Below are 26,272 nucleotides of genomic sequence, written 5' to 3'. Positions count from 1 at the left end.
TTCTTTTGGCCGTGCTGGGTCTTAGTTGCAGCACGTGGCATGTGGGATCTTTTAGCTGCAGCATGCGGACTTCTTAGTTGTGGCACGCAGGCTTCTTAGTTGCAGCATGCGAACTCTTAGCTGCACAGCATGCTTGTAGGATCTAGTTCCCTGACCAGGGATTGAACCTGGGCCCGCTGCATTGGGAGCACAGAGTCTCACCCACTGGATGACCAGGGAAGTCCCCATGTTACTTTCTAAACTATCCTTTGAAATATTTCAGGGAGTTCCCTGGTGGCCTAGTGGTTAGGATTCTGGGCTTTCACTGCCATGGGCCTGGGTTCAATCCTTGGTCAGGGAACTGAGATCCTGCAAGCCACGTGGCCAAAATTTAAAAAAAAAAAGGAACTAATGGAACAAAATATGAAATAGCCAACTGAAAATAGCGAATTATCACCAAGTTCTTTAACTTCAGCTTTAAAACATATCCTAGTAACCATAATCTTCTCATTGTTGGTTTGAGGCCAAAACAAAGACTGATTAGAAGTGACCCGAGAAACAGGTAGGAAAAATACCCAAAGAAAACATGCCTCCTAGTGGTGGTGTTAAGGGCAATAACTTTTCTGCTTCTGTACTTTTCTAAATTACATATTATGATAATCAGTAAAATTGGTTAAAAAAGATGTTATGTCAATATTGCTTTAATGCAGGACAAGGCCTGTATCTATCTGTTCAACCACAAAGCCGGGACAGAGCAAAGCCTGGCACAAAGTAGGTGTTTGTTCCGTGAATGTACTGTCTGTGCTCGTTTTCCTGCCCCTGCCCCTGCCCCATTAGCAGGGATCAGCTAAAACATGACAAATGGAACAGCAGCCCAGACAGGGAGTAGGGGCCTGGGTATTCTTGCCTCCTAATAAAGCACTCAACAGCCACACTTCTGGTCAAAATTAGTAAACTTTATTTCAAATTCAAAAAGTAACAAACAAAAGGCAGCTTTCACTTTGTTCTTCCGGAGAATCAGATGTGACGACCCAGAGCAGGAACTACCACCAAAAAGTTAAAATACCCTTTACCTCCCGAATCAAGCCAAAGGCAAGGAGGATCCTGGATTTGGGGACAGGCCTCGGGTAGGTAGGGCGAGAAGGAGAACACCACTGCAGGTGAGTGGGTTCTGAGACGGCACAAGTGGAGAACAAGACAAAAGCCCCGGCAGAAATGGGACCAGAACCTCAACAGGGAACTTTGTCACAAGGAGCTATGTACAAGGGAGCTGGACCGGGGCCTGCGCCCTTCAGGGGAGGGAGGACTGCACGACACCCTGAAGCCGCTCTTCCCCTAGCCGGCTGCCACTGCGCACTGCGCACCCTCAGTTCTCCTCATCACTGTCATCGGGACTGATGGCTGGGCTGGTGAGGCTATAGGTGGGGCTGGTGGGCGAGTAGCCAGGGGAGGTGGGCGAGTAGGTCGAGCCTTTGGGGGAAGTGGGCGAGTAGGTGGGGCTGGTGGGTGAGTACTTGGGGGAGGTGGGCGAGTAGGTGGGGCTGGTAGGTGAGTACTTGGGGGAGGTTGGGGTGTAGACCGGAGAGGTTGGTGAGTAAGTAGGAGACGTCGGCGAGTATTTTGGAGTGGTGGGCGAGTAGGTGGGGCTGGTCGGAGAGTACTTGGGGGAGGTGGGCGAATATTTCGGGCTGGTAGGTGAGTACTTGGGAGAGGTCGGGGTGTACTCCGGTGAGCTGGGGCTGTAGGAAGGACTGGTTGGGGTGTACTTCGGTGAAGTCGGGCTGTAGCTGGGCGAGCTGGGGCTGTAGCTGGGTGAGCTTGGGGTATAGGTGGGAGACTGTGGTGTGTATCGTGGGCTCGAAGGGGAGTAGCTTGGTGAGGTCGGGGAGTAGCTGGGTGAGGTCGGAGAGTAGCTTGGAGAGGTTGGGCTGTAGTTGGGGCTCGTTGGTGTGTAGTTGGGACTAGTAGGTGAGTAGCTGGGGGATGTTGGGCTATAGCTGGGTGACGTCGGGGTGTAATTGGGACTGGTTGGAGAATAGTTAGGGCTGGTGGGCGAGTAACTTGGGGAAGTTGGTGAGTAGCTTGGTGATGTCGGCGAATAGCTTGGAGATGTCGGAGAGTAGCTAGGTGAGGTGGGAGAGTAGCTGGGTGAAGTTGGCGAGTAACTGGGAGAGGTGGGCGAATAGCTGGGAGAGGTTGGCGAGTAGCTGGGTGATGTGGGCGAGTAGCTTGGGGAAGTGGGCGAGTAGCTGGGTGAGGTCGGGGAGTAGCTGGGCGAGGTCGGGGAGTAGCTGGGCGAGGTCGGGGAGTAGCTGGGTGAGGTCGGGGAGTAGCTGGGTGAGGTCGGGGAGTAGCTGGGTGACGTGGGGCTGTAGTTGGGGCTGGTTGGAGAATAGGATGGAGACGTAGGGGAGTAGGAGGGTGAAGTGGGGGAGTAAGAGGGACTCTGGGGCGTGTAGCCCCCAGGGGAGCGGGGCTCATAGGCAGGCGACGTCGGGGAGTAGCTGGGAGACATGGCACCCCCTGTGGGAGAGAAGCAGAAAGGCATTAAGCGATGGAGAGACTCACCCAGAAGAAAGATCAAGGAGGAAATGAACTTGGCCTTGACAGACAAGGACAACTCACCTGGTGAGGGAATATACGGACTTGAGGGGCCAGGGGAGCCCGGGGAACCCGGTGTGGGGGACCAGGCCGGGGAGTAACCAGGGCTGAAGCCACTGGCATCCGAAGCAGCACTGGGAGAGAAGCCTGCTGCCCCCGGGGTCATCCCGCTCCCTGCGAAATGAGAGAAACGTCAGTTAAAACCAGAGCTGGAGCCCACCACACTCCCAGAGCCCCCAGCATCTCCACATGGGGACCCCTCATGAGCCCAGCCCACCTGCCCTCTGAACCACGCAGAGGGCCGTCTTCCCGGCTGGCTACTCACCAACACTGGGGGACCAGGCGCCATAGGCTGGGGTTGCGCCCTGGTTCCAGGGTGTCATGGCTGGAGAAATTCCTCCCATGGGACTGGGGGCCGAGCCGAAGAACATGCCGGTGGCTGCAGAGAGGCGCACAGTGACCACAGCGAACAGCCCCGGGACTGGCCGCCGCGCCCACGTGCAGCCTCCCCACCGCCCCACCTCCTCCTCGTAGCCCCTCGTACTCACGTCCGGCAGCCCCCAAGCCGGGGATGTTGGTGGGGATCTCCATGCCATACTTGCACTTCTCTGCATCGAGCAGGAGGTCAAAGCAGCCAGTGCCGGCCGGAGCCAGCTGGCCCAGCATGATGTTCTCAGACACCCCCTTCATGGGGTCGCTCTCTCCATGTGCAGCTGCTTCCATAAGCACATCCACCTAAACCTCGGAAGAGGGGGCGTGCCGTCAGACCCCACCCCGCTATGTCCCACCACTGTTACAGCCACCCACCCAGCCATGGAACCGCACCGAGGCCCGTCACACACAGTGGAGGATGCCCTCTTCCCGCAGCAATCACTCCTCCCTGCTCTCTCTCCTTCCACCCGCTCAGAACTTCTGCCATTACCGTTTCCTCAAAGGAGCACTTCATGAGAGGTCCGGTATCCTGGCGGTTGACTCCGTGTCGGGTGATGGCCATCAAGTGGCCACGACAGGTCATGGTATCACACAGGAGAGCCAAGTGCCGGTAATTGACGTAGGAACCATCGAAGGAGATGACGTGGTACAGCTCCCGCTCCAGGGCCTTCCGCACGGCTTCTATGCCCAGCACCTGGCATGCGGATTGCAGGGGCGGGGGTGGGGGGTCAAGGGTGGGGAAGGGTCAAGACCGAGTAACTGCTCTCCTCCTGCTGCCACCACCCAGATCCACAGAGGGACAGTCAGGAGTCAATGAAGCCCAGACGCAAAAGTGGATTCAGGCATAAAACCACCTGACCAGCCCCTCTCCTGAGGGGAGAGCACGGACCACAACCACTGCCCGAGACCTACGGAGGGGGCCTTGAGCCAGAGGGACCCGGGAAGAAAGCTGAGCTCTGGGAAGAAGGCTCTGAGGGGCTCACCGTGAAGATCTCCACGATGTCGTTGGACGTGGTGCGCACAGGGTCCACGTCCTTCTCGCTCAGCACCCGCATGAGGCTCACGCCATCCGTCTCCAGGATCCACTCCTGCAAGGCCTTGAACTCCCCGTCCTCTGTGATGATGATCTTCTTCTTGTTGTCCGTCTGCGGCAAGTGCATGTACACCTGCGGGGGGGCAGAGCGAGCTCAGGCTGGGCGGGTGGGGATGGGGAGGGAAGGAAGAGGGTCTGGACGGGCTGCAGGGAGGGAACGGCTGACCTTGCTGATCTGCTCGATGCCCTGCAGGGTCATATCTGTCAGCATGTTGGACTCGATGCAGCGCAGGAAGACGTCGTCATCCATCTTGTCCACCACCTCTTCTTCCTGCAACAAGAGCGAGTCAGCCCTCCTAGGATTCTCAGGTCTCTTCCCGCCCTCACCCCAAACCACAGCCTGACCTGGAGAGCCAGGTGTGGCCCAGACCTGCTCTCTTCAGTTCCAGCGAGGTTACTTTCTATCGTGTTTTTACGATGGTATTTAAAAAAACCTCAGAAAAGGCAACCACACTCCACCACCTTAACACGATTCCCACTCTTGTGCGTGCTCCAAGGGCTGTAACAAAGCGCACAGCACCTCTGCTCTCGTCCTGGCACTCACCGAGCATTCGCCCGCCCACTAACGCCTTGACGTGTGATCTCTAATGGACGTGTATCCACACATTCTTATCTACTCTCCCCCAGTTCAACAGTAAGTTCTGAGTTTGTATTATTAAGGTATCCACATCTGCTGCACAATTTTTTAGGAGCCGTGCCTAGGAGTGAAGTCACTGGTCAAACATTTTCCTGGGTCTTGTTTCACCCGCTGTCACACCACTTTCCCTAGGACACAGCAATTCCTACTGTCCGACCTGCCCTCACACAGGAGCCGCAGGGAGGAGAGAGTCAAGTGACCGGGTTATGGGGACACCACCAAATCAACACCATCTGTTTTGGGGCTGTTTTTTTTTGGCCACACCCCGCAGCTTGCTGGATCTTAGTTCCGCGACCAGGGATTGAACCTACACCTTAGGCAGTGAAAGCGCAGAGTCCTAACCAGTGGACGGCCAGAGAATTCCCCAACACCGCCTGTTTTATCTATATGGCTGCTGCTTCACGTTTCTTACAGATCGTTGCTACCCACCCTCCCCCGATCTCTACTTTAGGTGGTGTGACTGGCACTCAATGCTGCTTTCATTTTAATGTTTTTGGTCAGGAACCAGATTTAACGGCTTTCTATGTCTGACGTATAAATTTCTGCTTGGGTCCCGTTTACCTCTTGCATCTTGTTTTCATCGCTGTTCATGATGCGGATACGGAGCACCAGCTTCTCTGCATTATCATCGTTAAAGATGCAGTTCAAGTCATCACCGAAACCTGGGAAAATGAGAACTGCAGCTGCAGGACTGCTTCTGCTCATGGCTCGTCCGCTGCTTTCCCCATATGGGCTCTCTCTCAGCTTTCCCCTCCTTCCCACAGAACCCTTCTAGAAAGAGGGAGGGGAAACAATGAGAAGGAAAAAGCAGTGCAGACGGGACCTGGAGAAGGGGTGTCCTGGAGGAGCAGAACCAGTGAGTGGAAGGTGGTGGGTGTGGGCGCCTTGTCTGGGACGAGCACAGGGACAGGACAGGGCGGGCGGGGGCCTAGGCAGGACCCCAGCCTCACCAGCATTGATCTTCTCGGCAATCTGCTCCATGGTCAGCTTCCGATCAGTCATGTGCTTCCGGTCCAGCTCCACCCGCAAAAGCCAGGGGGAGATTCGGGCCACATCAAAGTCAGGCATCTCATAGTAGACGTTCACCCACTCCTGATCCTCTGCCACCACCGTGCTCTGGGGGTTGGGGTCATAGTAGATGGCCGTGTTGGCCGTCACCTTCCTCAGCGTTGTATGTTCCAGGCGGCACAGAATATCCTGGGGAAAAAAAGGGATTCGTGACAGGCATTTGGGTGGCTCCAAAGGCCTCTTCAAAGCCACCTGCAGAGGGACTGCCAAACGCTTTACTTAAGGGAAGGAGTCCCCTCCTCCTCCTGCCACAAAGCCCGTTACCCTAAGCCGCACCTTGGCTCTCTCAGCATCTCGAGCAGACTGGCCCAGCAGGAAGACAGTAAGTGAGGGGGTCTTTGGCTTCTTGGAAATGTTGATGAGCTCCTTAAGTCGGGGCACACCCAGTGTCACATTCTTGGCGGACACACCAGCATAGTGGAAGGTGTTCAGAGTCATCTGGGTGGCAGGTTCTCCAAGGGACTGTGCAGCCAGAGCTCCCACCATTTCCCCAGGATGGGCCTGGCGAGTAAGAAGAGCTGGCCTCAGAAGAGCAAATCCCTCCCCACCGGTGAGTGAGAGTGAGACATGTCAGGGCTGGGCAGAGGTGTTTGGAAAAGGCAGAGATTTAAACAAATCAGTCTTATTTGATCACCCCCTTCCTCAGACGGCATTTCAATTTACACCTGCCATTCAGCCCCAGACGTGCTGCACACCCGGGAATAGGGACTATGTCATCTAAACCCCACACTTCTAAAAGTGCTGTGTGCTAAAGTCACAGGGTAAATGTTCATTTGATGATAGTCTTCTAAGTGGGAAGCTCCCCAATGCATTTTTTTAAATAATTTTTTTTAAAGTATTTATCTTTGGCTGCATTGGGTCTTCGTTGCTGCACGCGGGCTTTCTCTAGTTGCGGCGAGCGGGGGCAACTCTTCGTTGCGGTGCACGGGCTTCTCACTGCGGTGGCTTCTCTCGTTGCGGAGCACGGGCTCTAGGTGCGCGGGCTTCGGTAGTTGTGGCGCACGGGCTTAGTTGCTCTGTGCCATGTGGGATCTTCCTGCACCAGAGCTCGCACCCGTGACCCCTGCGTTGGCAGCCGGATTCTTAACAACTGAGCCACCAGCGAAGTCCCCCGCAATGCATTATTTTAATTGAGATATAATCACATACCATAAAATTTAATCTTTTTTTTTTTTAAAGATTTTTTTTTGACATGGACTATTTTTAAAGTCTTTATTGAATTTGTTACAATATTGCTTTTGTTTTACATTTTGGTTTTCTGGCCACAAGGCATGTAGGATCTTAGCTCCTGACCAGGGATCGAACCCACACCCCGTGCAGTGGAAGTGCGAAGTCTTAACCACTGGACCGCCATGGAAGTCCCCAAAATTTAATCTTTTAATTGGAATCATACAGTATGTAGCCTTTTCAGACTGACTTCTTTACTTAGTAATACTATTTAAAGTTGATCCCTGTCTTTTTATGGCTTGACAGCTCATTACTTTTTACCACAGCATAATATTCCCTTATCTTGTTCATCCTTCATCAATGGATGAACATTTCAGTTGCTTCCACTGCTTGGCTATTATGAAAAATACTGCTCCGAACATCTGTGTATGGGTTTTTGTGTGGACGTGTGCTTCCAATTCTCTTGGGCATATTCCTAGGAGTGAAACTGCTGGGTCATATGGTAACTCTATGTTTAAACTTTTGAGAACCTGCCAGACTGTTTTCCAAAGCAGTTGCAACATTCCCACCAGCAGTGTATGAGAGCTCCAATTTCTCTATATCCTCGCCAACACTTGTTTTTTTCTAGTCACCCTAGGGAGCATGCAGTGGTATCTCGTGGTTTTGAACTACATTCCCCTGACGGCTACTGATACTGAGCATCTTTTCATGTGTTTGCCTCTTCAAAGTTCACTTTTTGTCTCTGCAACATGGGACTAACAGCCCCCCCCCCCCCACTAGGGTCTTCTTAGGACTGCTAAGGAATAAAGGTATAAAGCCTTCAACACAGGACTTGGTTCACAGCAGTGTCTCAATGAATGAGATCTATTATTATGCAGTTATGGGCAGAGGTGGGCTGTTCTCAGAGCCCAGAGAAATCAATAGATCAGAGAAGAGAACCAAGGCTGGGGTGAGGAGTACAACACTCACAATGGCTTGGTTGAACTTGGACTCGATCTCTCCGAGCAGCCAGTCGAAGGCCTCTCCGCTGAGCCGAAACTCCTCGGCCATGCGGCGGGAGCACAGCGTGGACCGCAGGTGGATGTTGAAGAGCAGGGTGGCGTTCTCCTGGGCCTGCCGGCTCAGTGGGTCGTCCCCATTCACAATCACCAGCTTCTTGCTCAGCTCCTTGACACCTAAGGGCCAAACGAGGGATGAAGAGGTTGTAGACCAGGACGCTGCTAGCAGAGCCTGCCTGGCCTGGCGGTCCTGAAGCAGGTACTCACCCTCTACCACCTTGATGGGGTGCAGGTCAGAGGGAAGGCGAGGGTTGATGTGGAAGATCTTCTGAGCGTTCCAGATCATGCGCAGCAGGTTACAGGGGAGGACAACCTGAGGCAGGAGGGAAGGAGGCAGGACCCCAAGTCAGGGCCAGCCATGCAGGGCCAGCACTTCTCCAGCCCAGCCCTTCCCACCCACACACACCTTGCTGTCACCAGTTGGGAAGATGACCCTGAGCACCTCCCTGTCCTCACGCATCCGCTCAAATTCTCGCTCCAGCTCATTCTGAATGTGTGCGTTGCTCAGCACGTCCTTCACCACATCCTCCTGCAGGGTGCGCCGCAGGGCCCTCTCATTGGTATAATCAAAGCGGAACCTGCAGGTGACAGGGGCGGAGTCAAGGGGCAGGAGGGCCCTGATCAAGGAACAGTGTGAGGCTCCTGAGATCTGCAGCCCACAGGAACAGGGCTGTGAATAATCCTGGGTGGGGAAACGTAAGATCCAGACCCAAGGACGTGCAATGGCGCCTGAGCTTATGCTCACCCCTCTGTACAAAGTGGGGGCGGCTCTCAACTCGTCTCCATCCGTCCTCTCCCATCTTGCAGCTGCTGCCAGATGGGTGGGGAAGGGGCGGTATAAGGTCCACTGCAAGACACAGTCCAGGTGATCTCACCGTGTGGGGGGAGGAGAACCGCTACCACTCTGGCCCTGAGCCCAGGGGCAAGAACCACCCGCCTGCCGCCTTCTCACTTCTTCTCGAAAGCCTTGTTGGAAGGCTTGAGGGTAGCCAGGTTCTGGAACTCAACGCTCTCGCCCGCCAGGCCGTCTTCACCATAGCGCAGCTGTACCACCTGATTGATGGAGTTCCGCACGGTGGCGTCATACTTCACCATCACCGACTCCATGGATTTGATCAGCCGCCGCTGGATGTATCCTGAGGGGGAGGGAATCAACTGAGGGACCCAGAGCAAGAAGAGGAGCCTCCCTGTCTCAGGACAAGACCTGCTGGCCACTCTGGTCCTCAGGAGAGCCAGCTAGTAGCCTCTCATCCCCAAGGCCTCTCAATGAAAGCCATGCCCACCACCAGACAGACCCAGGGTCCAGTAGAGACCCCTAGGAAACACCATCCATGTGATAGGTCAGGAGCAGAGACCCTGAGGCTCTAGCCCTGCATCATGGAATGCTGCACGGCAACCAGAACAAGAGTGTTTGCCTAACTCTTGACCTTTAGTCTCTATTCTTTCCACAAAGGTCAAAATTACTTCTCTGAGGATAGAAGACTTTAGCCTGAGAACCCCGCTCAAACTCCCCAGGGGCTTCTCTGCCTGCGGTCCTCTCTGGGACCAGCCCGTGGAAGGGCCCTGGATCCAAAGTCCTCACCAGTCTCAGCAGTCTTGACAGCTGTGTCGATGAGCCCCTCACGACCCCCCATGGCATGGAAGAAGAACTCGGTGGGCGTGAGGCCGGCCAGGTAGGAGTTCTCCACGAAGCCACGGCTCTCAGGCCCATAGTCATCTTTGATGAAGTGAGGCAGAGTCCGGTGCTTGAACCCAAACGGGATCCGCTTGCCCTCCACGTTCTGCTGCCCGACGACAGCAATGACCTGGGGAACAGAAAAGGTGGGGTGCGTCCAACTCCCTCTGCCTTGAGAATAGGAGTTCCCCATACTTTTCCCCCAACTCCCGCAGCAGCACACCCCTTCCGTCCTCCTCCCCACCTTCAGTGTGGCCCCAGTTCTGGAAAGACAAGGCTCCCCACCTGGGAGATGTTGATCTTGGAACCTTTAGCCCCGGACACCACCATTGACTTAAAGTTGTTGTACTCAGACAGGGATTTCTGGGCAGAGGAGCCAGTCTTGTCTCGGGCGTCATTGAGAATGCGGTTCACCTGGTTCTCAAAGGTCTGCCGCAGAGTGTTCCCCGGGGTGGGCTCCAGCTCGTTGTTATGCGCCTTCTCGATGACCTGCGTGCACAGGAGCAGGCTGCGTTCTCAGGGAGACGTCAGTGTCTTCTGGTCCCCGTCTCTCCAATCCCAATGTCCCCTTCACTCCTCAGTTCAAAGCCACTGAGAAGCTCTCACTCAGTCTTTGCCCAGCCTTCCCTCTCACCTCTATTACATCCTGCTTGGCCTTCTTAATAGTGTTCTGAATGTCTTGGTAAGTCTTAGAATCAGCAATGGAGTCCCCAATGCCAATGGTATGACCTAGAAATAAAGAGAAGCATCAGCAACACCTTCTTTGTACTCCCAAGAAACATGGGATGGAATCACAGCCAAGAGAGTAGATGGAGGGACACCAAATCCAAGGGGGGGAAGAGAAAGGGATGGAAAAGAGCAGTAAGAAGTGAGATGGACACAGGATTTACAGAGGATGTGGTAGAGCCCCTAGGCTTACCCTCAATGAGGAGCCAGTTATTAATGACAGTCTGAATGTTGGAGTAGAAGAGGCGGGTGATGTCATGACCCATCTCTAGGTAAGAGATGTGGACCAGGGAGCCAGCTGATGTGCCCAAAGACTTCTTACACAGGATGCCCATGATCAGCTCCCCGTTCTCCACCACCACCTGCAGAGAGCACCATTCACAGCCCCCGCTGTGGCTTCCATGTCCAAAGCCCTTCCCCACACAAGCAGAAGCCAGGCCCTACCTTGGTGTCCCCAGGAGAGATGTGCTTGTAAGGGCCACTGTCCTCATCATCGGGATGGGTGCTGTGGGTGCGGATACAGTTGATGTGGCCGGGTATGATGAGGGAGAAGATCTGCTTCCCTGTCCACAGGGGCCGGGGCTTCAGGATGGCTGGCTGTGGGACCTTGCCGTCCCACGTGGACAGGAACATCAGGAGGTTCATCACCTCCCCCTGGAGAAAAAGAGCAAGAAAGACAAGAAGTCAGAACTGGAGGTCTCACCTCTTGGGAATGTCAGGGGAGGCCTCACTGCCCCAAGGGGAAAGCCAGACTTTGAAGGCAAAGTGATGGCAGGAAAAGTGTTTTCCAAACTTTTACTAAAAACTTAACTGTGATAGCGAGACTTTGGGATTGTTTTTTCTTTAAACAGTTAAGTACAAATTACTTTTAATAATTAGGAAACAAAGAGAAAGTAAAAAAGAAATAGATAAACAGAACTTCAACAAAGTCTTATTTCTCTCTTCGCCTTTACTTTCCAGGTGATACCTAAAATTACATGACATTTTGAGGAATTAAATGGGGAGCTAAAGCCATACACCGTTTTTGGCCTCAATCTTTGCTCACTCCCTTTCCTTCTGCTGTCTCACATACAGGTCAGTGCAGAGCAAGTCAGGGCATAAGTCACTGCTCCTCCCCCCATCCTTGCTGTGCTGGGCCCCTGCCCGCCCAGGCCAGGTTTCCTCCAGCCAGGGACCACACACCCGCTCCAGGAAAACGTCCCTCTTGGTGAATTTGCGCACTGCGGTCAGCGTGTCCTGCACAATGCCCATAACTGGGCGATTGCTCTGGGGGGTGACGATCATGCGTGGCACCATGGCGAGCTCCTGGATCTCAGCCCGCGTCTCCAGGGACTGTGGCAGGTGCAAGTTCATCTCATCCCCATCAAAATCGGCATTGTATGGAGTTGTCACACTGTAGCCAAAGAGGGAAGTGAGTTGGAAAGATGCCACAGTGAGACCCAGGGAGCAGCCCAGCCCAGCCCCAGCCGGCGGACTGACCTAAGATTCAAGCGAAAAGTAGACCAGGGCAGGATGCGAACCCGATGTCCCATCATGGACATTTTGTGCAAAGTTGGCTGCCGGTTGAAGATAACAATGTCCCCATCGCACATGTGCCGTTCCACCTAAGGAGGTGAGGTGTGGGAAAAACCTCAGTGAAGGAGGTATGCTAAGAATGAAGTGATAGGGGACCTAAGATGCTTTGAAACAGACGACACTGTGGTGTTATTTCACTTGAAACGCTTATCAACCACCAGCTTTGGGCCAGGCCCTAGGGCTAGATTCCAGGCTATCAGAGAAAACGAAGACGTAGTCCCCAAACCTCAGGGAACTCAGCTGGGAAAGAAAACCGCGAGAGACTCTGAACATGAAGCCTTCTGCTCCGTTCCCCCCGGATCTCTTTCTGCCCTGTGTCCCTCTTGCTGCCCGTGGGTTTACGTGACCCCCACCTTGAATGCCAGGGGCTGGCAGCTACAGGCTTGCCTAGGACAGCAGGAGTCTCTTAAGCTTGGATTCTAATGAACAGGACAGCCTCAGACGGCCCACTCCAGCTGGCCCCCAGTCCAGAAAGCTTCCTGCTCAGGTAAGAGAGGCCCTGGCCTATTACACATGCCTTATAGCCAGTCTGCAGGTGAAGGTCACTGGGTTTGGGGTGGAAACGCAGGTCAATGCGATCACCGTTGTCCCGGATGATGTACTTGGCCCCTGGGTACTGGCTGTTCCCCCTGCGCACTAGTTCCTGAAGTCTAGGAAGGAAAGGGATGCAATGAACAAAATGCTTCCCAAAAAGCCCTTGTTGCCACCCTCACCCCAAAGCCCCAAGTGAGAACCCAAACTTCTAAACTTCGACACTTGGGACTTCCCTGGTGGTACAGTGGTTAAGAATCCGCCTGCCAATGCAGGGGACATGGGTTTGATCCCTGGTCTGGGAAGATCCCACATGCCGCGGAGCAACTAGGCCTGTGCGCCACAACAACTGAGCCCGTGTGCCCTAGAGCCCGTGTGCCACAACTACTGAAGCCCGCGTGCTCTAGGGCCCGTGTACCGCAACTACTGAGCCTGCATGCTGCAACTAGAGAAAGCCCGCACACACAGAGCCCGTGCTCCTGCAACAAGAGGAGCCACCGCAATGAGAAGCCCGCGCGCCACAACGAAGAGAAGCCCCCGCTCGTCGCAACTAGAGAAAGGCTGCATGCAGCAACGAAGACCCAACACAGCCAAAGATAAAGTTAAAAAAAATAATGATAATAATAATAAACTTCAACACTCTCTCCTTCTTGCTCCGAGCCCATTCCCCCCACCCTCCCTGACCCCTCCAGGCAGGGCTTCTGAACTGTGCACACCTGTCAATGTTGAAGGGGGTGACGATCTCCGCAAAGGTCATATTGGCGGCAATGGAGCGAGGCACGCCAACCTGGTCAATGGAGAGGTTGGGGTCGGGGGTGATGACAGTGCGGGCCGAGAAGTCCACCCGCTTGCCCATCAGGTTCCCGCGCACACGGCCTTCCTTGCCCTTCAACCGCTGCTTCAGGGACTTGAGGGGACGCCCAGACTTCTGCATGGCCTGTGAGGAAACGCAGGGTGGGGGGCACCCCAGCAGTCAGCACCGGCCCCCAGCCAGGCGCCCTCCCCTCTCCTCCAGGCGCAGGGCACAGGGAGCCTGTCCACTCACACGAGGCAAGCCAGGCAGCTCGTTGTCCACCATGGTGGCCACGTGGAACTGGAGGAGTTTCACGTCCTCAGCGATGACGTGCGCGGCCGCGCCGTTCTGCTCGTTGCGCCGAAGCTGATTGTTGATCTTCACGATGTCGGCCAGTTTGTGTGTCAGGTCATCCTGAGGCAGGAAGTCAGAAGCATCACAATCCAGCCAACCCTGAGTGCTCAGTCTGCATGTGCCAACACGCGGTGCCTCTCACCCTCCCGTCACACCTCCCTGGGAGGCAGCGCTGGGCTCTCGGTTCACAGATCCAGAAGCACCTTTGTGAGCTCTAACCTCCTTAAGGGGCTCACACAGCCAGCAAGCGGCAGGGTATCTTCAGGCCCAGGTGACCCATCCGTCACCCTCGCATGCCTTCGTCCCCGCCACCGGCCTCCCTCCGCGTGGACACCTGGCCTAGCTGAGCGGCAGGGCCCTGCAGGCACTGACCTGGTTGCGGGCAGAGCCCTGCATCACAACAGCAGGCCGCACGGAGAGCGGGGGCACAGGCAGCACAGTGACAATCATCCACTCGGGCCGGGCGTAGCGAGGCTCCATGCCCAGGACGAAGCACTCCTCATCTGAGATGCGTTTGAAGATCTCGTGCACCCGCTCAGGACTCAGCAGGATCTTCTTCTCCTGAGAGTCCTCGTTGACGTGCTTCCACTCTGCGTACAGCTCCAGGCCGGAGCGCCGGATCCGGGGCTGGTACCGCCCACAGCCGCCGTGGCCCTTCCAAGGAGACAGAGGAGCCATCAGAGCGCAGAGGCCGGGCCTTCTCCCCCAACACCTGGCCAGGCCACCCCTCCCGCTCTTCTGTGACCTTCGGGCTCCTGCTGCTTCCACTGCCTCCCCATCTTCTTCCCTCCGGGCCTCTGGGACCAGCCCTCACCCCCTCACAAGAGTCTGGGCAGCCCCGGCTACCTTTTCTTTGGTCAAATCCTCATCACCCTCAGGCTGCTCCACACCGAACTTGTTGTCCATCTCCTCCCCGCCCTCGCAGATGTTTTTGCCCTTGCAGAGGTCATAGACATGTGTGAGCCGCTTCTTGGGCTGCCCCTTGGACTTAGCCAAAATGTCCTTGATCTTTGGGTTGTTCTGTGGACAGAGCAGAGCATGGTCAGTTGGGGTTGCTCCCCTGCCCACCCCCCAGCAACCCCTTCCCCAGGCCAGAGCCCATCTCCCACTCACAGAGTCCACAAGCAATTTGGAGCAGAAGAAGCAGACGCAGCGCAAAACTTTCATTGTCTTGACCAGGAAGCCGACATGGAACACAGGTTTGGCCAGCTCAATGTGGCCAAAGTGGCCAGGACACTCTGTCATGTTTCCTGTGGGAACACACATACAACACTTTCCTCCCAGCACTCACCTCAAGAGACCAGGTTTGCAGGTGTCCACCCCCAGTCCTGGCTTTCAGTAAGGACAAGCCTCTCCCTCCCTCTAGGGTCCTGTGCCGGCCCCCAGCGCTCACCTGCACAGGTTTGGCAGCGGCCAGTCCTCTCAATCACCCCCTGCCTCGGATCCATCAGCCCCCCAAGCTTGGGGCGGCCTCCCTCGGTGGTCTCTGGGTATTTGATGCCGCCCTCTGTCACAGACATTCGTTTCTGCAGCAAAGAAAGGCCAATAACAAGTAAATAGAATTCCTAGTTTCCAGACTTCGTGGCTGAGCTCTGTACTAAGGCCTTAAAAAACCCCAAACTACTTACAGAAGAACTAAGCAGGTTTAGCCTGAAGCGAGGGAAATGGGGGTCAGCGTGTGTGATATCTGACTCTGGAAATGCCAAAGTCAAGTATCGCAAGTCAAAAGCTCGTTCCAGTCACTGTCTGAGCGGGAGGGGGCGCTCAGACTAGTGTGTGGTCAACTCTGGGCTCCGTACACGTCACCTACCTCTAGGACTTGAACCCTGGATATCCTACTGGGTTGAATTCTAGGTCACTGTCATCTACAGAATTTAACAGCAAAAGAAATAAAAGTTGTTTCAAGAGGGAAAAATTCAATGCCTTGTTTCTTTCCCAAAGCTGAAATCAAGGCCAGAACCTCCCTGTAAGGCACCCTCATCATGACAGCCCAAGTGCTCTGCCCAAGACACGCTCCTAAAGTTAGGCACTCTTTGCCCCCATCCTTGTCACCTCCTCCTTCTCAAGGGCCTGGGTCAACCTGAACCCTTCCATGTTCAGATATTTTAGGATAGAACAGGAGAGGGGGGCGCTAGAGCAGAGGTTGTTGAAAATTATCTGGAGCAGAAGTGAACCCTGGAGCCTCAAGAGATGGAGGCAGAGCCAAGGGCCGGAATCCTGGGCAAGGTGGAGCCAGGACTCAGTGGGACCAATTCAGTGGAGGAAAGGGAGGGAAGGATGGGCTCAGAAGTAGGTACAACTTGGAGAAGAGATTTCTGCTCTGAGCTAAAGGCTGTTCAAGGAAACCTTTGGCATCTTTTCACACACTGAAAACCAAGAACTTTAAAATTAGCTAAGCTTTGGTCTGCTAAACTTCCAGAGGGAAGACCTTAGAAGAATTTAATAAAAGCTTCTCAGTGTCAACTTCATGCCAGGTACCAAACGTACCTAATGTACCTTGTTTCTCTTCCCCTAACCACTAACCGTCTAGGAGTGAATTCCTGTCTCTTAGACATGAGAAACCTGAGGCTGTGTAAAGTGACTGCCCAAGGCCTCAATCTCAAGGAGCCTGCAGATGTCATACCCACCCCCCTGCGATCCCAAACACATGCTCATCCCATTCTACTATACTGCAGCAGAAACAATTACTTCAACTCTAGGATTTGAAGCAGCACTATTTACAATAGCCAAGACATGGAAGCAACCTAAATGCCCATTGACAGATGAATGGATAAAGAAGATGTGGTACATATATACAACAGAATACCACTCAGCCACAAAATAGAGCGAAATAATGCCATTTGCAGCAACATGGATGAACCTAGAGATTATGATGCTAAGTGAAGTCAAAGACAAGTATCATATGACATCACTTACATGTGGAATCTAAAACATGATACAAATGAACTTATTTACAAAACAGAACAAACTCACAGACAGAGAAAACAAACACTGCTCCAAAGGGGAAGGGGTGCCTTGGTCTGCTCCTTAAACACTGCCACTCCCCAAGGTTTTAGCGCATCCACACTTCTCATCACACCCAAATGTTATGCCATGATTCTATTTACTCACAACAAATCTCTACCCTCCAGGCCTCACCTTTCTTCTGGACTTCGGATTAACATACTGAACCACCTACTGAACCCCCTGTAGATATCCCCCTGATAAATCAAATCCAACATGTCTAAAAGCAAGCTCCCTTCTCCACAAAAATCTCTCCTTTTCCTTTAGTCCCCATCTAAGGTAGTGGAACTCAAGTCAGAAACCAACACTTACCCTTCCTTACCCACAGTCAGAAAGCAGTGGAACAAGCATGGCCTGGAGTCAGAGACCTCTAATTTGCAATTCTAGCTCTATCACTTATCATCTATATAACCATTAAGGATTTAATTAACCTGCTGAAACCCAAGATGGAATAGGTGTTCAATATATGACAGCTGTTATTATCCAATCATTCACCAAATACAGATTATTTTTTTTTTTTTGCGGTACGCGGGCCTCTCACTGTTGTGGCCTCTCCCGTTGCGGAGCACAGGCTCCGGACACACAGGCTCAGCGGCCATGGCTCACGGGCCCAGCCGCTCCGTGGCATGTGGGATCTTCCCGGACCGGGGCACGAGCCTGCGTCCCCCGCATCGGCAGGCGGACTCTCAACCACTGTGCCACCAGGGAAGCCCATGTACAGGTTATTTTACCTCCTGAACAAACAGTTCTTGAATCTTGCCCCTTTTCTCCATCCCTACGCCCACTGCCCTAGCTCAGGCCTGTCCTTTGTAGTATGTATCCAAGCGTTCCATGGGTCACCAGCCCTTCTCTCCTACCCATCCATACTATGATCAGGGTGCTCTTTCTAATTTGGAAATCTAATCATACCCTCTTGTTTCAGAATGATATCCAAATTCAGCAGGATGGCTTACAAAGAGTTTTATGACGTTTCCACCTTCCTTTCTTCCTCCACATCAGTAGCTGACTCCCCAGCAGCCCCCCTATCACCCAGCATATGTGCTCCACTACTTGGGGTCTTTGTATCTCTGCTTGGGATGCCCTCCCCACAAGACAAACTGCTATCTGAAGACGCAGCTCAGGCACTGCTTCTTCCAAGAAGCCTTTCCACAGCCTCACTAGCCAGCCTGGTGAGCCCCACTCTGTGTTTCCATAATCCCGCCATCACTGCAAATCTCATAATGCAATGAAATGACCCAGTGGGGTTTGTCTTCCCCATAGATTATAAGCATCTCTCAGGCAGGTAGCATTCCCCTATCACCCTGGACCCGATGGCTCTCAATAATTGTTTGTTAGACTGAACTAAACTGCCTTAGGACCCTCCACTGCAGGGAAGTGCCCTCGAAGATCTCGATAAAAAGAAAAAAAAAGAACTTGAAAAGAGGTAGAAGGTTGTTCCCTTACAGTCAAACCAATAATCGTCTCATAATGGATCTAATTAGTCACTGCTGGGTAGAAACCAAAATGGTCTACAGGTGCAAGGCTAAGAGGTTCTGAACTTTCACCACGATCGTCAAGATGACCTGATGAAATCTCAGGGAGACAGGCCTGTGGTGACTAAATTCACAAAGCTGGAACCCCATCAGCTGCATCGTGTCTGATGAGAAGCACAAAGAGGGGGTTTGCTCACCTTGAATGAAACACACAAGAGCAGGCGCAGACCTGAATCTGGCAGCCAGAAGAGTCACTAGAGAGAGGCCTAAGGAGAACAACACTCAAAGCATTTCACCTCTCTCTGCTCCAAGTCCATGCTCACCAAGCCAGCCACCTTCTAAGGACTCTCTCTGCTTCCGGGCACTGAGACTGGACCAGGGGCTGTCCCGGAATGTTCTGGACTAACCCTCTACCATAAGTTATACTTTGAATTATACACAAACTACTTTAGCCCCCAATCCTTCATCCAAACACTGGTTCTCACTGCCCACGTGATAACAGGTTAGACACCCAAGGTCCCCGTCCTCAACATTTATGCTCCAACCACAAGAGATTCCTCAAAATTCCTTTTCTTCCCATGCCCGCCTTTCCAGCAAACTTCTATTCATTTTTAAGGCCCAGTTCAAATGTCACCTCTTTATAAAGTATCCTCTAACTCTTCTTGGCCTTATCCACACCCCAGCACCACTCTTATCTCTTGCTCTACACTGATTTTTGCCCAGTATTTAGCAACTGCTAAAAACCCAGCTTCACAAAGATATGACGTCATCAAAAGGGCTCTGGCGCCACCTAATGCTGAAAGGGAACTGCCCAACCTAGTAGTTCCCAGGGCATCAGGCAAACGCAGCTGTGCTTCCGTGCTTCTCTTAAAAATTTAAAACCTCTCATTGGGCCCCTGTGAGTTTGCTGCGGTGCCTCAGCAGTTTGGGCACAGGGGATCAGGGGGTTTAACCTACTGGGAAGGTCTTGTTCTATTGTAATAAACCCTGAGTTATTCAATAGAATCCTTACTAATAAATAATTAGGTGATTTATAATTTCACACAATGTTGAAATAAAAATCCTTCTACATGTATCTTTATGTACCTGTACAATTATTTCGTTCACTCATTTATTCAAGTAACTTTTGGTACATGCCTATTATGTGCCAGGCACTATTTGAGATGCTGGAGAAAGAAGTGAATACAAAGTCACTCGTGAAATTTACATTCTACTGAGGAAACAAGAAAGAGAAAAACTAATCCTTTCAGGTACTGACCAGCTATGAAGTAAAATCAAGACTTGGGTTAGAGAAGGTTAAGGGTTTCTGCCCCTGGTATCAGCCTCCAGAAGCCTTCTGCATTTTTCAAGTGTTTTACAGTTTTGTTTTTTAGATTTCAACCTCAACCCCATCTGGAATTTATTCGGTGTGGTCTGAGTTCGGGAGGTTCTAACTCCTGACACAACTTTCCTACAGCTGAGCCTCCTCCTCTAGCAAACTTGTCTCCATCCACAAACAGAGCCATTCAATTCCATTCTCTCCAGCCCCCTGGCTTCCTCCAGTTTGCTCCACAAAGGCGTCCACCAAAGGGCCAACAGCTCTCCCTCCTCCCTCATCTTTCCTGCTTCCATTCTCAGTTCTCTTCCCCAGTCAGTTCTTCACAAGACCATCAAAGCAGTAATTTTTTAAAAAATGTAAACTTGATATCACTCTCCTGCTTATAATTCTCCAATGACTTCCTACTGAAAATAGAATGAAATCCAGATTCCTTACCACGATTTATAACGTCCCACCTGGACTGCCCCACCTCATGCTTCTCCAAGAATGGTTTAATACTCTCCTTCTCACCCACTACACCCCAGCCACCCTGGCCACCTTTCAGCCCCCGAGGCACACCAAGTTATTCCCTCGTTCCGGCACTTTGCACTTGCTCTTTCCTCTGCCTGAAAAGCTACTGACCTAGAATCTATGGCCTAGGAGACTGGCTGCTTCTCATCATTCGAGTAATGTCACCTCCTCAAACAGGCCTTCCCATACCCTGACACCACCCCATCTAAAGCAGCCTCACCTCGGTCACTCTCCATCGCATTACACCATTTCACTTTATGCAAGGCACCTGCCCTTAACTGAATTATCTTGTTCATTCATTTATTCGTGTTTATTGTCTGTCTCCCCTGCCCCTTCCCAAAGAAAGTGCTCTAGAAGGCAGGGTCTTTGTCTTTTTCAGCTTTGCATCCCCACCGTCTGTCACGTCTATCACGTAGCAGGTGCTCAGTTAATAACTGTAGAGAGGGAGGGGAAAAAATCTGGGGCTCGGCTTCTCACCCAAAGGATTGGGGTGGTATCTCTTAACGTCGGTATCTGCGGTGTGGAGCCAATCAACCTTCTAGCCCTCCTTCTCACCCTCCAGCCCCTCCTGCGGCCCGGCCCCCAGCTCGGACACAGAGCTAAGCTTGCTGACCCCCTAGGAAAATTTAATTCTCGTTGGCCGCGAGGCTGGACTCTGCACTGCCTTGGCGCTGCTGACCCATCCTCCCCGCCTGTCCTCCTTTGGGCAGGGAAAAGCGCCAAGTTTCCGCGGCGGCCGTCAAGCCCCGCCCGCCATGCGGGCGGGAGGAGGAGTGAGAGGGCAGAGCCGCTTACCAGTTCATCCGGACTGAGGACTCCGAACTGCACTCTCTTGATGGTGCGCAGCGGGCATGCGCTGTCCCCGGAGGGGGGGCCACCCCCATGCATCGCGGAGGCAGGCGCGCTGCGCAGGCGCAAACCTCACTACAAAAAGCCTGCGCCGCCTGCACCTAGGCGCTCAGACCCTGTCGGGGCGGCCGCCGGGAAGGACCTCCCCGAGTTGGGAGGAAAAAGCCGGAGGAGGAAAAGGTGGGGGAGGAAAGGAGGCGGGGAAACGAAAAGGGGCGAAAGGAGCTCTCCTCCGCCTTTCCGGAAATTTTTCGTCTCCCAAAAAGAAAATAAAAAGAGGAAGGGAAAGGAAAAGGTTCTGGGGGAGGAAGAAGAAAAAGGGTAACGAATAAATAAGTAACCGGGCTCCTGAACGGCAGAGGTTACGGCAGTTTGTCTCTCCCCCTTCCGGGAGCCGCCTTCTTCTCCAACCGTCCCGGCCGCGCTCTCGGCGCTTCTGAGGAGCGAGGTGGCCGGATGACGCCCTTTATAGATTCGCCCTGGCATTCCCCCGCCCCTTCCTTTCCCGCCCTCCCTTGCGCTACGGGGTCGACTGCGCCGGCGTGCACGGGGCGCGCGCTCGCGTCGTTGTTCCTCCCTCCCCGGCTCCCTGGCTGGGTCACCTTTTGAAATGACGAAGGGGAAGGGCACTTTTTTATCCCGCCGCCTCCCCTCGCTACTACCTCCCGCCCTGAGGTTTAAGGTTTGAAGATTCGAGGGTAAATATAGGCCGCTTTTATTCTAGTTTGGCGTGTGGTTTCATCTTCAGCCAAAGTATCTCATTAATATCACCCCCCCCCCCCACGCTGGAAAATGGTCTGTTCTGAGATTCGGTAACGAAGGAGGCGGGGCCGGTCGGATCCTCCCAAGTGGGTTCCCGAAGAGGGGGAGTATTGGGGCCGTCCTTGGTCATGAATATGCAGTAATCGCGCTGAATATGCAAGAAAGGATCAACATGGCGAGGCCAATTGCTTGTCCGGAAGTAGCTGTTATCTGTCGAGCGGCCTCCTGGGACGGGTGGGCATCTCCTAGCCTCTAATGGGGTGCTGTACGGAGCTCTCGTTCTGCATCCTCGACCTGAGCCGCTCGAAGAGGTCTCAGCTCAGAGGCCTTCTCCGGAAGGACGCTGGCCACTGTCCGGGAGAGATCACGGGACCGCGACAATCCAGGAAAAGCAGATTAGCCATTGGGTGGGACACAAAAATCCTGGGGGACTCAGGGTCAATGCATCTGAACATTAGGAAATCCTACCCCTTCTAGAATATTTCAAAAATGGAGCGGGGGGTGGTGGTGCGGGGATCCCAAGGGATTCTCCAATAAGAGCAGGGGGTAGGACTTCCACTGTCCTTCCAAAGCAGAGATGACACCAACTGCACAGCCACATTCAGAGTGAGCCTTGTTTGATGTCAATATCACGTCACCACCCCAAGGTGGGGAGGCATAACCACGAGGAAGGGAAACCATCGCTCAGAGAAAAAAAAACACACTCCCTTCCCCCACCGCAGCTGCTTGCTCTGTTTGCCTGAAAGCCCCAGACACTCCAGCCCCAAGGCTTTTCTGTCTGCCGCTGAGGGAAAAATCCTCCCGGTGGCTCATGGCCTGCCTGCCTCAGCCACTTTGATCTGCTCCTCAGACCTCCCTTCAAGCCCCAGCCGTAGACTCCTGCTCTCCAGGCTTGTTCCAGGTCTTCCAGGCAGTCTTCTAGGCAATCCCTCTCCACTGCGTCCCCAATTCACCATTGACTCCAAGGGGTGTCACTCTCCCACACCAGTTCTTTTACAGTCACTTGTTCTCCCATGTTTGTATTCCAGTTTTTCCTTCTATTTACCCAGTCCCCCCCCACCCCACCCCCAGGCTCTCAAGTTCGATCTCACTCCACCTGCCCTTCCCTCTCACCGCTGAGGTTCTGGGTGGTGATGATGGCAATGCTGCCCAACACGATCCCTGCCCCCATGATGTCAGAAGGTGCCACGGTCTCATAGAGCACATAATACTGCAACATCAGAGCCACCACCACCTCAGAGTACAGGACGGCACACACTAGGGCAGGGTGGGCCTTGGTGACCGCATAACTGACACACACAAAGGAGACCAGGGCGAGGATCCCCACTGCCCCCACACAGCTCCAACTCAGAGGATCATTAGGCAACACGGGGGTCTGCAGCAGAAAGAGGCCTGGCACGGAGCCCACCAGCCCCACCAAGCCAAAGAGGAAGGCCACTGTCAGTAGGCAGGAGGGGAAGTCCAGGGAGCGGTACACCAGGAGGCCCAGCGACAGTGCCAGGCCACCCAGGAAAGTGAGCACATAGCCCAGGTCAGTGTAGAGGTCTGTGGTCCCCTCCTGCAGTGTCCCTAGTCCAGGTCCCACAATGATGATGAGTCCCAGGGTGCTGCCCAACAAGCCACACCAGTCATAGCCACTGAGACGCTGGCTCTCGAGGCAGAGGGCAAGGAGAGCAGAGCAGACGGTGGAAGAACCTTTGCGGACGGTGGCATCATTGCCAGCGGGCACCACCTGAACCGCACTGTAGGCGCATCCGATGCTGAGGACGTTGAACAGGGCATGGAGGCAGGCCCGGCCCCGGACATCGGGAGGTCCCAAGAGGGGGTCACCACGCAGTTTCAGCAGCAGGGCAATAGGGAGGTGGAAGAGGCATCGACAGATGAGCAGCTCCAGCGAGGGTAAGTGGGAAGCCTGGTAAGCCATACGGGAGAAGGGGCCCACGAAGCCAGCGGGCAGGCCCCCACCCAGCAGGGCCACGAGCAGGCCCTTGGTGACATCAGAGGGCCGGCAGCGCTGGTGTGAGGGGAGGCTAGACGGAGTGGAGGGCGGTGATGGCTGGGTGAAGTCGGGCAGGTTGAAGTAGGGGTGACAGCCAGCCTGTTAGGGAGAAAGGAGCGCGGGCATTAGGGCAGCCATAGTCCAGGGGACCGGGGGTAGGGCGAATGCCAGGCTGGGTTCTGGGACCCTGTAGGGCAGTAGAAGGGCAGGCTGTCTTGCCAAGGAACTCTTGGGAGCTAGAAAGGGCCTGAAAGATGGATGAGGTGGTACAGTGTGGGTCTGGAGCCTCTAAAGCAGGAAGCAGGGAGTGAGCAGTCCTGGAGCATCGTGTTTCTCTGGGTAAGTTGTTCCCGGGAGGAGAAGAAGAGGACCCAGGGATGCTCTGTTGGTTTGAGGAAGGGGAGGCGGCCTCAGATGCTGTGTATCTGTGTGATGTCATAGGTTCCAGGGACATCTGGGAACACCATTATGAATTTGCTTGTGGGTATCTAGGAAAGCTGGGAAGTTTTAGAGAAGGAGGGGGAAGGGAGCAGCCAGGAGCTACAGGGAAGGGGGCTGTGCGCCCCTGCGCCCCACACTCACCATCTTTCCCTTAGACTTCCTCCTCTCCTCCTGGCTCAGGGGCCCTGGGCCCTTCAGAGCTCCAGCCATTGTGAGCTGGTTGGAGGGGTGGCGGAGTTCTTCCCTGGAACCTCCCTGAGGTGGGGGTGGGCCGATTTTCTCAATGTTTCCAACTCTGCTTGCTTTACATTTTTGTGACTTCAAAGTCTGTCTGATTCTTTTTTTCCTCTTTTCAACTACCTCTGTGATGAGATATCTTCGGTTTTTAGTTAATTTGTTTATTTATGTCTTGCCCGATTTCAGAAAGGTTTTATGGAAAGGACCTCTGAGGGCCAGCTCCTCTTTCTCCTGAGTTTTGAATTTTTGAACACCTGGGAGGAGTCTCTGGGACTGTCCCTCTGGAGTTTCAGGAATGTGTTTCTCCTCTGTGTGCTTCCACCTGGTGGTGTTGGTGCTGTCCCAGGAGGTCCACACCAAGTCCTCTGCATTTACGCAGAGTATATACATGTGGATGTTTCTGCCGGTGGGAACAAAATAGCAAGCTGCGTGTTCATCTGCGCTGGTAGCCATTTACGTGTACCTGTTCTGTAGGGCTGGGGCGTTCCCAGCTCGCGGCCTGGGGGGTCGGGGGGGTCCCTGTGCATTTCTGGAGAGGGAGTGTGTGTGTGTGTGTGTGTGTGTGTGTGTGAGTGTGTGTGTGTGTGTGTTTCCCCAGGGCTGCCCCTTTGAGTGTGTTGAGCCTGGGTCTGCGGGTCCCATTGGGCCTGATTGTGAGCCTGCCACGTTGTGTGTCTGCGGAGAGGGTGTGCGTGCTCTGGGTGGTGTGCACCACTGAGTGAAGGGCGTGCAGGGTGCTGGGGGGGGAACCCCTTCCCAGGGAGTGGGTGGTCGTGCGGCCCCGCGCCGCTACTGCTGCAGCCAGGCCCGCGCCTAGCTCGGTGCCCACCCGTCCGGCCGCCCTGCGTGGCGCCGTTCCCTTCCCGGGATCGGTCCGGCCACAGGCCGTCGGGCGCGCTCGCCCCGAGCCCGAGCCCGGAGCCTGGTGTCTGTGCCTGCTGCGCTGCGCCAGCCTCCTCTCGGCGGCGGCGGCGGCGGCGGCGGCGCTGGGGGGGTACTGTTTCCGGGGGTGGGGGTGGGGGTAGGACCGGGGCGGGGGGAGCCGATGATGTCAGCGGCGGCGGCGGCGGCGGCGGCGGCGGCGGGGCCGGGCCGGGGCCGGGCGCTGGGGGGGCCGGGGCCGGAGCCGGAGCCGGAGCTGGAGGCGGGCGAAACCGGAGCGGCCGGTGGCGGCCACGGTGATGAGTCGGGCCTGGCGGACGCGGCGCCATCGCAGTCAGGTGGGCCCCGGGGCGAACCGGGCAGGGCCAGGGCGGACCGGAGCCAACAGCCGGGCCCCCTCCCCGCTGCCCGGTGCCGCGGGGACCCGGGCCGCGTCCCGTGCCGCGACCGCTCCCCTTTGGGGTTGACCTGGGGGCTCAGGGGTCGGGGGCTGAATCTGGCCCCGCCTCCAGGCGCGCACGGCGCTGGGGGGGGGGCGACTAAGGGGGCCCGGGTACGGCGTCCGACCCAGCGGCGGCCGGGGGGCGCGATCGCCTGGGGCCGTGGAAAGGGCCGCGCTCATTCCCCGCTTGAAGGGTTAATTCTGCAGCCCAGTGTCCCCCTCCCCCTGTGGGGCACGTTGGGGTGGGGCGGGGCGGGTGTGAGCCCGGGCCGGCGCTGCAAGCCGCTGGGAGGGCGATGGCGTAGGAGCCAGGCAGGGGGGTGGGGGGAGGGGTGGGCCGCGGAGTGCCCTAGAGTTGGGGTGTGCGGGGTGCGCAGGGCGAGCAGGCGACCCGGAGCCGCCGCGCCGTCGGGGCAGGGTTGTGGCTGTGAGTCCTGGAGCTTGTGTGTCTCCTCCTGTGTTGTGGGGCAAGGTAAACCTCTCCTGGTCACCACTGTTGGCTGGTGCGGCAGCCAGGGGTCCTGCAGGGCTCCCCCGGGCTATGGGGACAGAAAGCCAGACGGAGGGAGTCCAGTGTTGTGGGGCAGAATTACAAGATGTGGCCCTGTGGCTTTGGGTGACAGGTCCGCATTTGAAGCCGGGCACAGTACCGGCGGAGTTTGTTAGGT

General features: G+C 54.8%; 2 protein-coding genes across 2 annotated transcripts; both read right to left on the bottom strand.

Moving 5' to 3' along the window:
* Window positions 1-914: 914 nt before the first annotated feature.
* On the bottom strand, window positions 915-20,880 carry POLR2A (RNA polymerase II subunit A). Its single transcript, XM_065896648.1, has 29 exons — window positions 20,788-20,880; window positions 15,083-15,215; window positions 14,803-14,939; window positions 14,536-14,709; window positions 14,062-14,343; window positions 13,588-13,749; window positions 13,259-13,479; window positions 12,529-12,661; window positions 11,916-12,040; window positions 11,619-11,829; window positions 10,881-11,090; window positions 10,630-10,798; window positions 10,345-10,439; window positions 9,996-10,199; window positions 9,618-9,840; window positions 8,988-9,171; window positions 8,442-8,613; window positions 8,243-8,348; window positions 7,947-8,152; window positions 6,087-6,311; window positions 5,693-5,939; window positions 5,304-5,404; window positions 4,272-4,376; window positions 3,996-4,178; window positions 3,503-3,706; window positions 3,129-3,315; window positions 2,906-3,019; window positions 2,605-2,754; window positions 915-2,502 (listed from the first exon to the last, which is right to left on the bottom strand). Exons 1-29 carry the CDS (start codon window positions 20,878-20,880, stop codon window positions 1,346-1,348), a joined length of 5,913 nt encoding a protein of 1,970 aa, XP_065752720.1. The 3' UTR covers window positions 915-1,345.
* A 1,810-nt stretch (window positions 20,881-22,690) lies between these two features.
* Window positions 22,691-25,491, bottom strand: SLC35G6 (solute carrier family 35 member G6). The gene is given in 3 exon segments (XM_065898060.1): window positions 22,691-23,703; window positions 24,188-24,259; window positions 25,110-25,491. Coding segments are annotated over 3 exon segments (1,467 nt in total).
* Between the last annotated feature and the right edge of the window lie 781 nt (window positions 25,492-26,272).

This window comes from Phocoena phocoena, chromosome 19 (genome assembly GCF_963924675.1).
Source record: "Phocoena phocoena chromosome 19, mPhoPho1.1, whole genome shotgun sequence".
Taxonomy (NCBI): domain Eukaryota; kingdom Metazoa; phylum Chordata; class Mammalia; order Artiodactyla; family Phocoenidae; genus Phocoena; species Phocoena phocoena.
The sequence above is the reverse complement of the archived record's forward strand: the minus strand, read 5'-3'. Positions and strand labels throughout refer to the sequence as shown.

Coding starts and splice junctions, on each gene's coding strand:
- POLR2A (XM_065896648.1), bottom strand. CDS start 20,880: ATGCATGGGGGTGGCCCCCCCTCCGGGGACAGCGCATGCCCGCTGCGC. Junction 11,091..11,618: donor GGGACGTTTTCCTGGAGCGG/GTGTGTGGTCCC, acceptor CTTTTTCTCCAG/GGGGAGGTGATGAACCTCCT. Junction 9,172..9,617: donor TGTCAAGACTGCTGAGACTG/GTGAGGACTTTG, acceptor CCTCCCCCTCAG/GATACATCCAGCGGCGGCTG.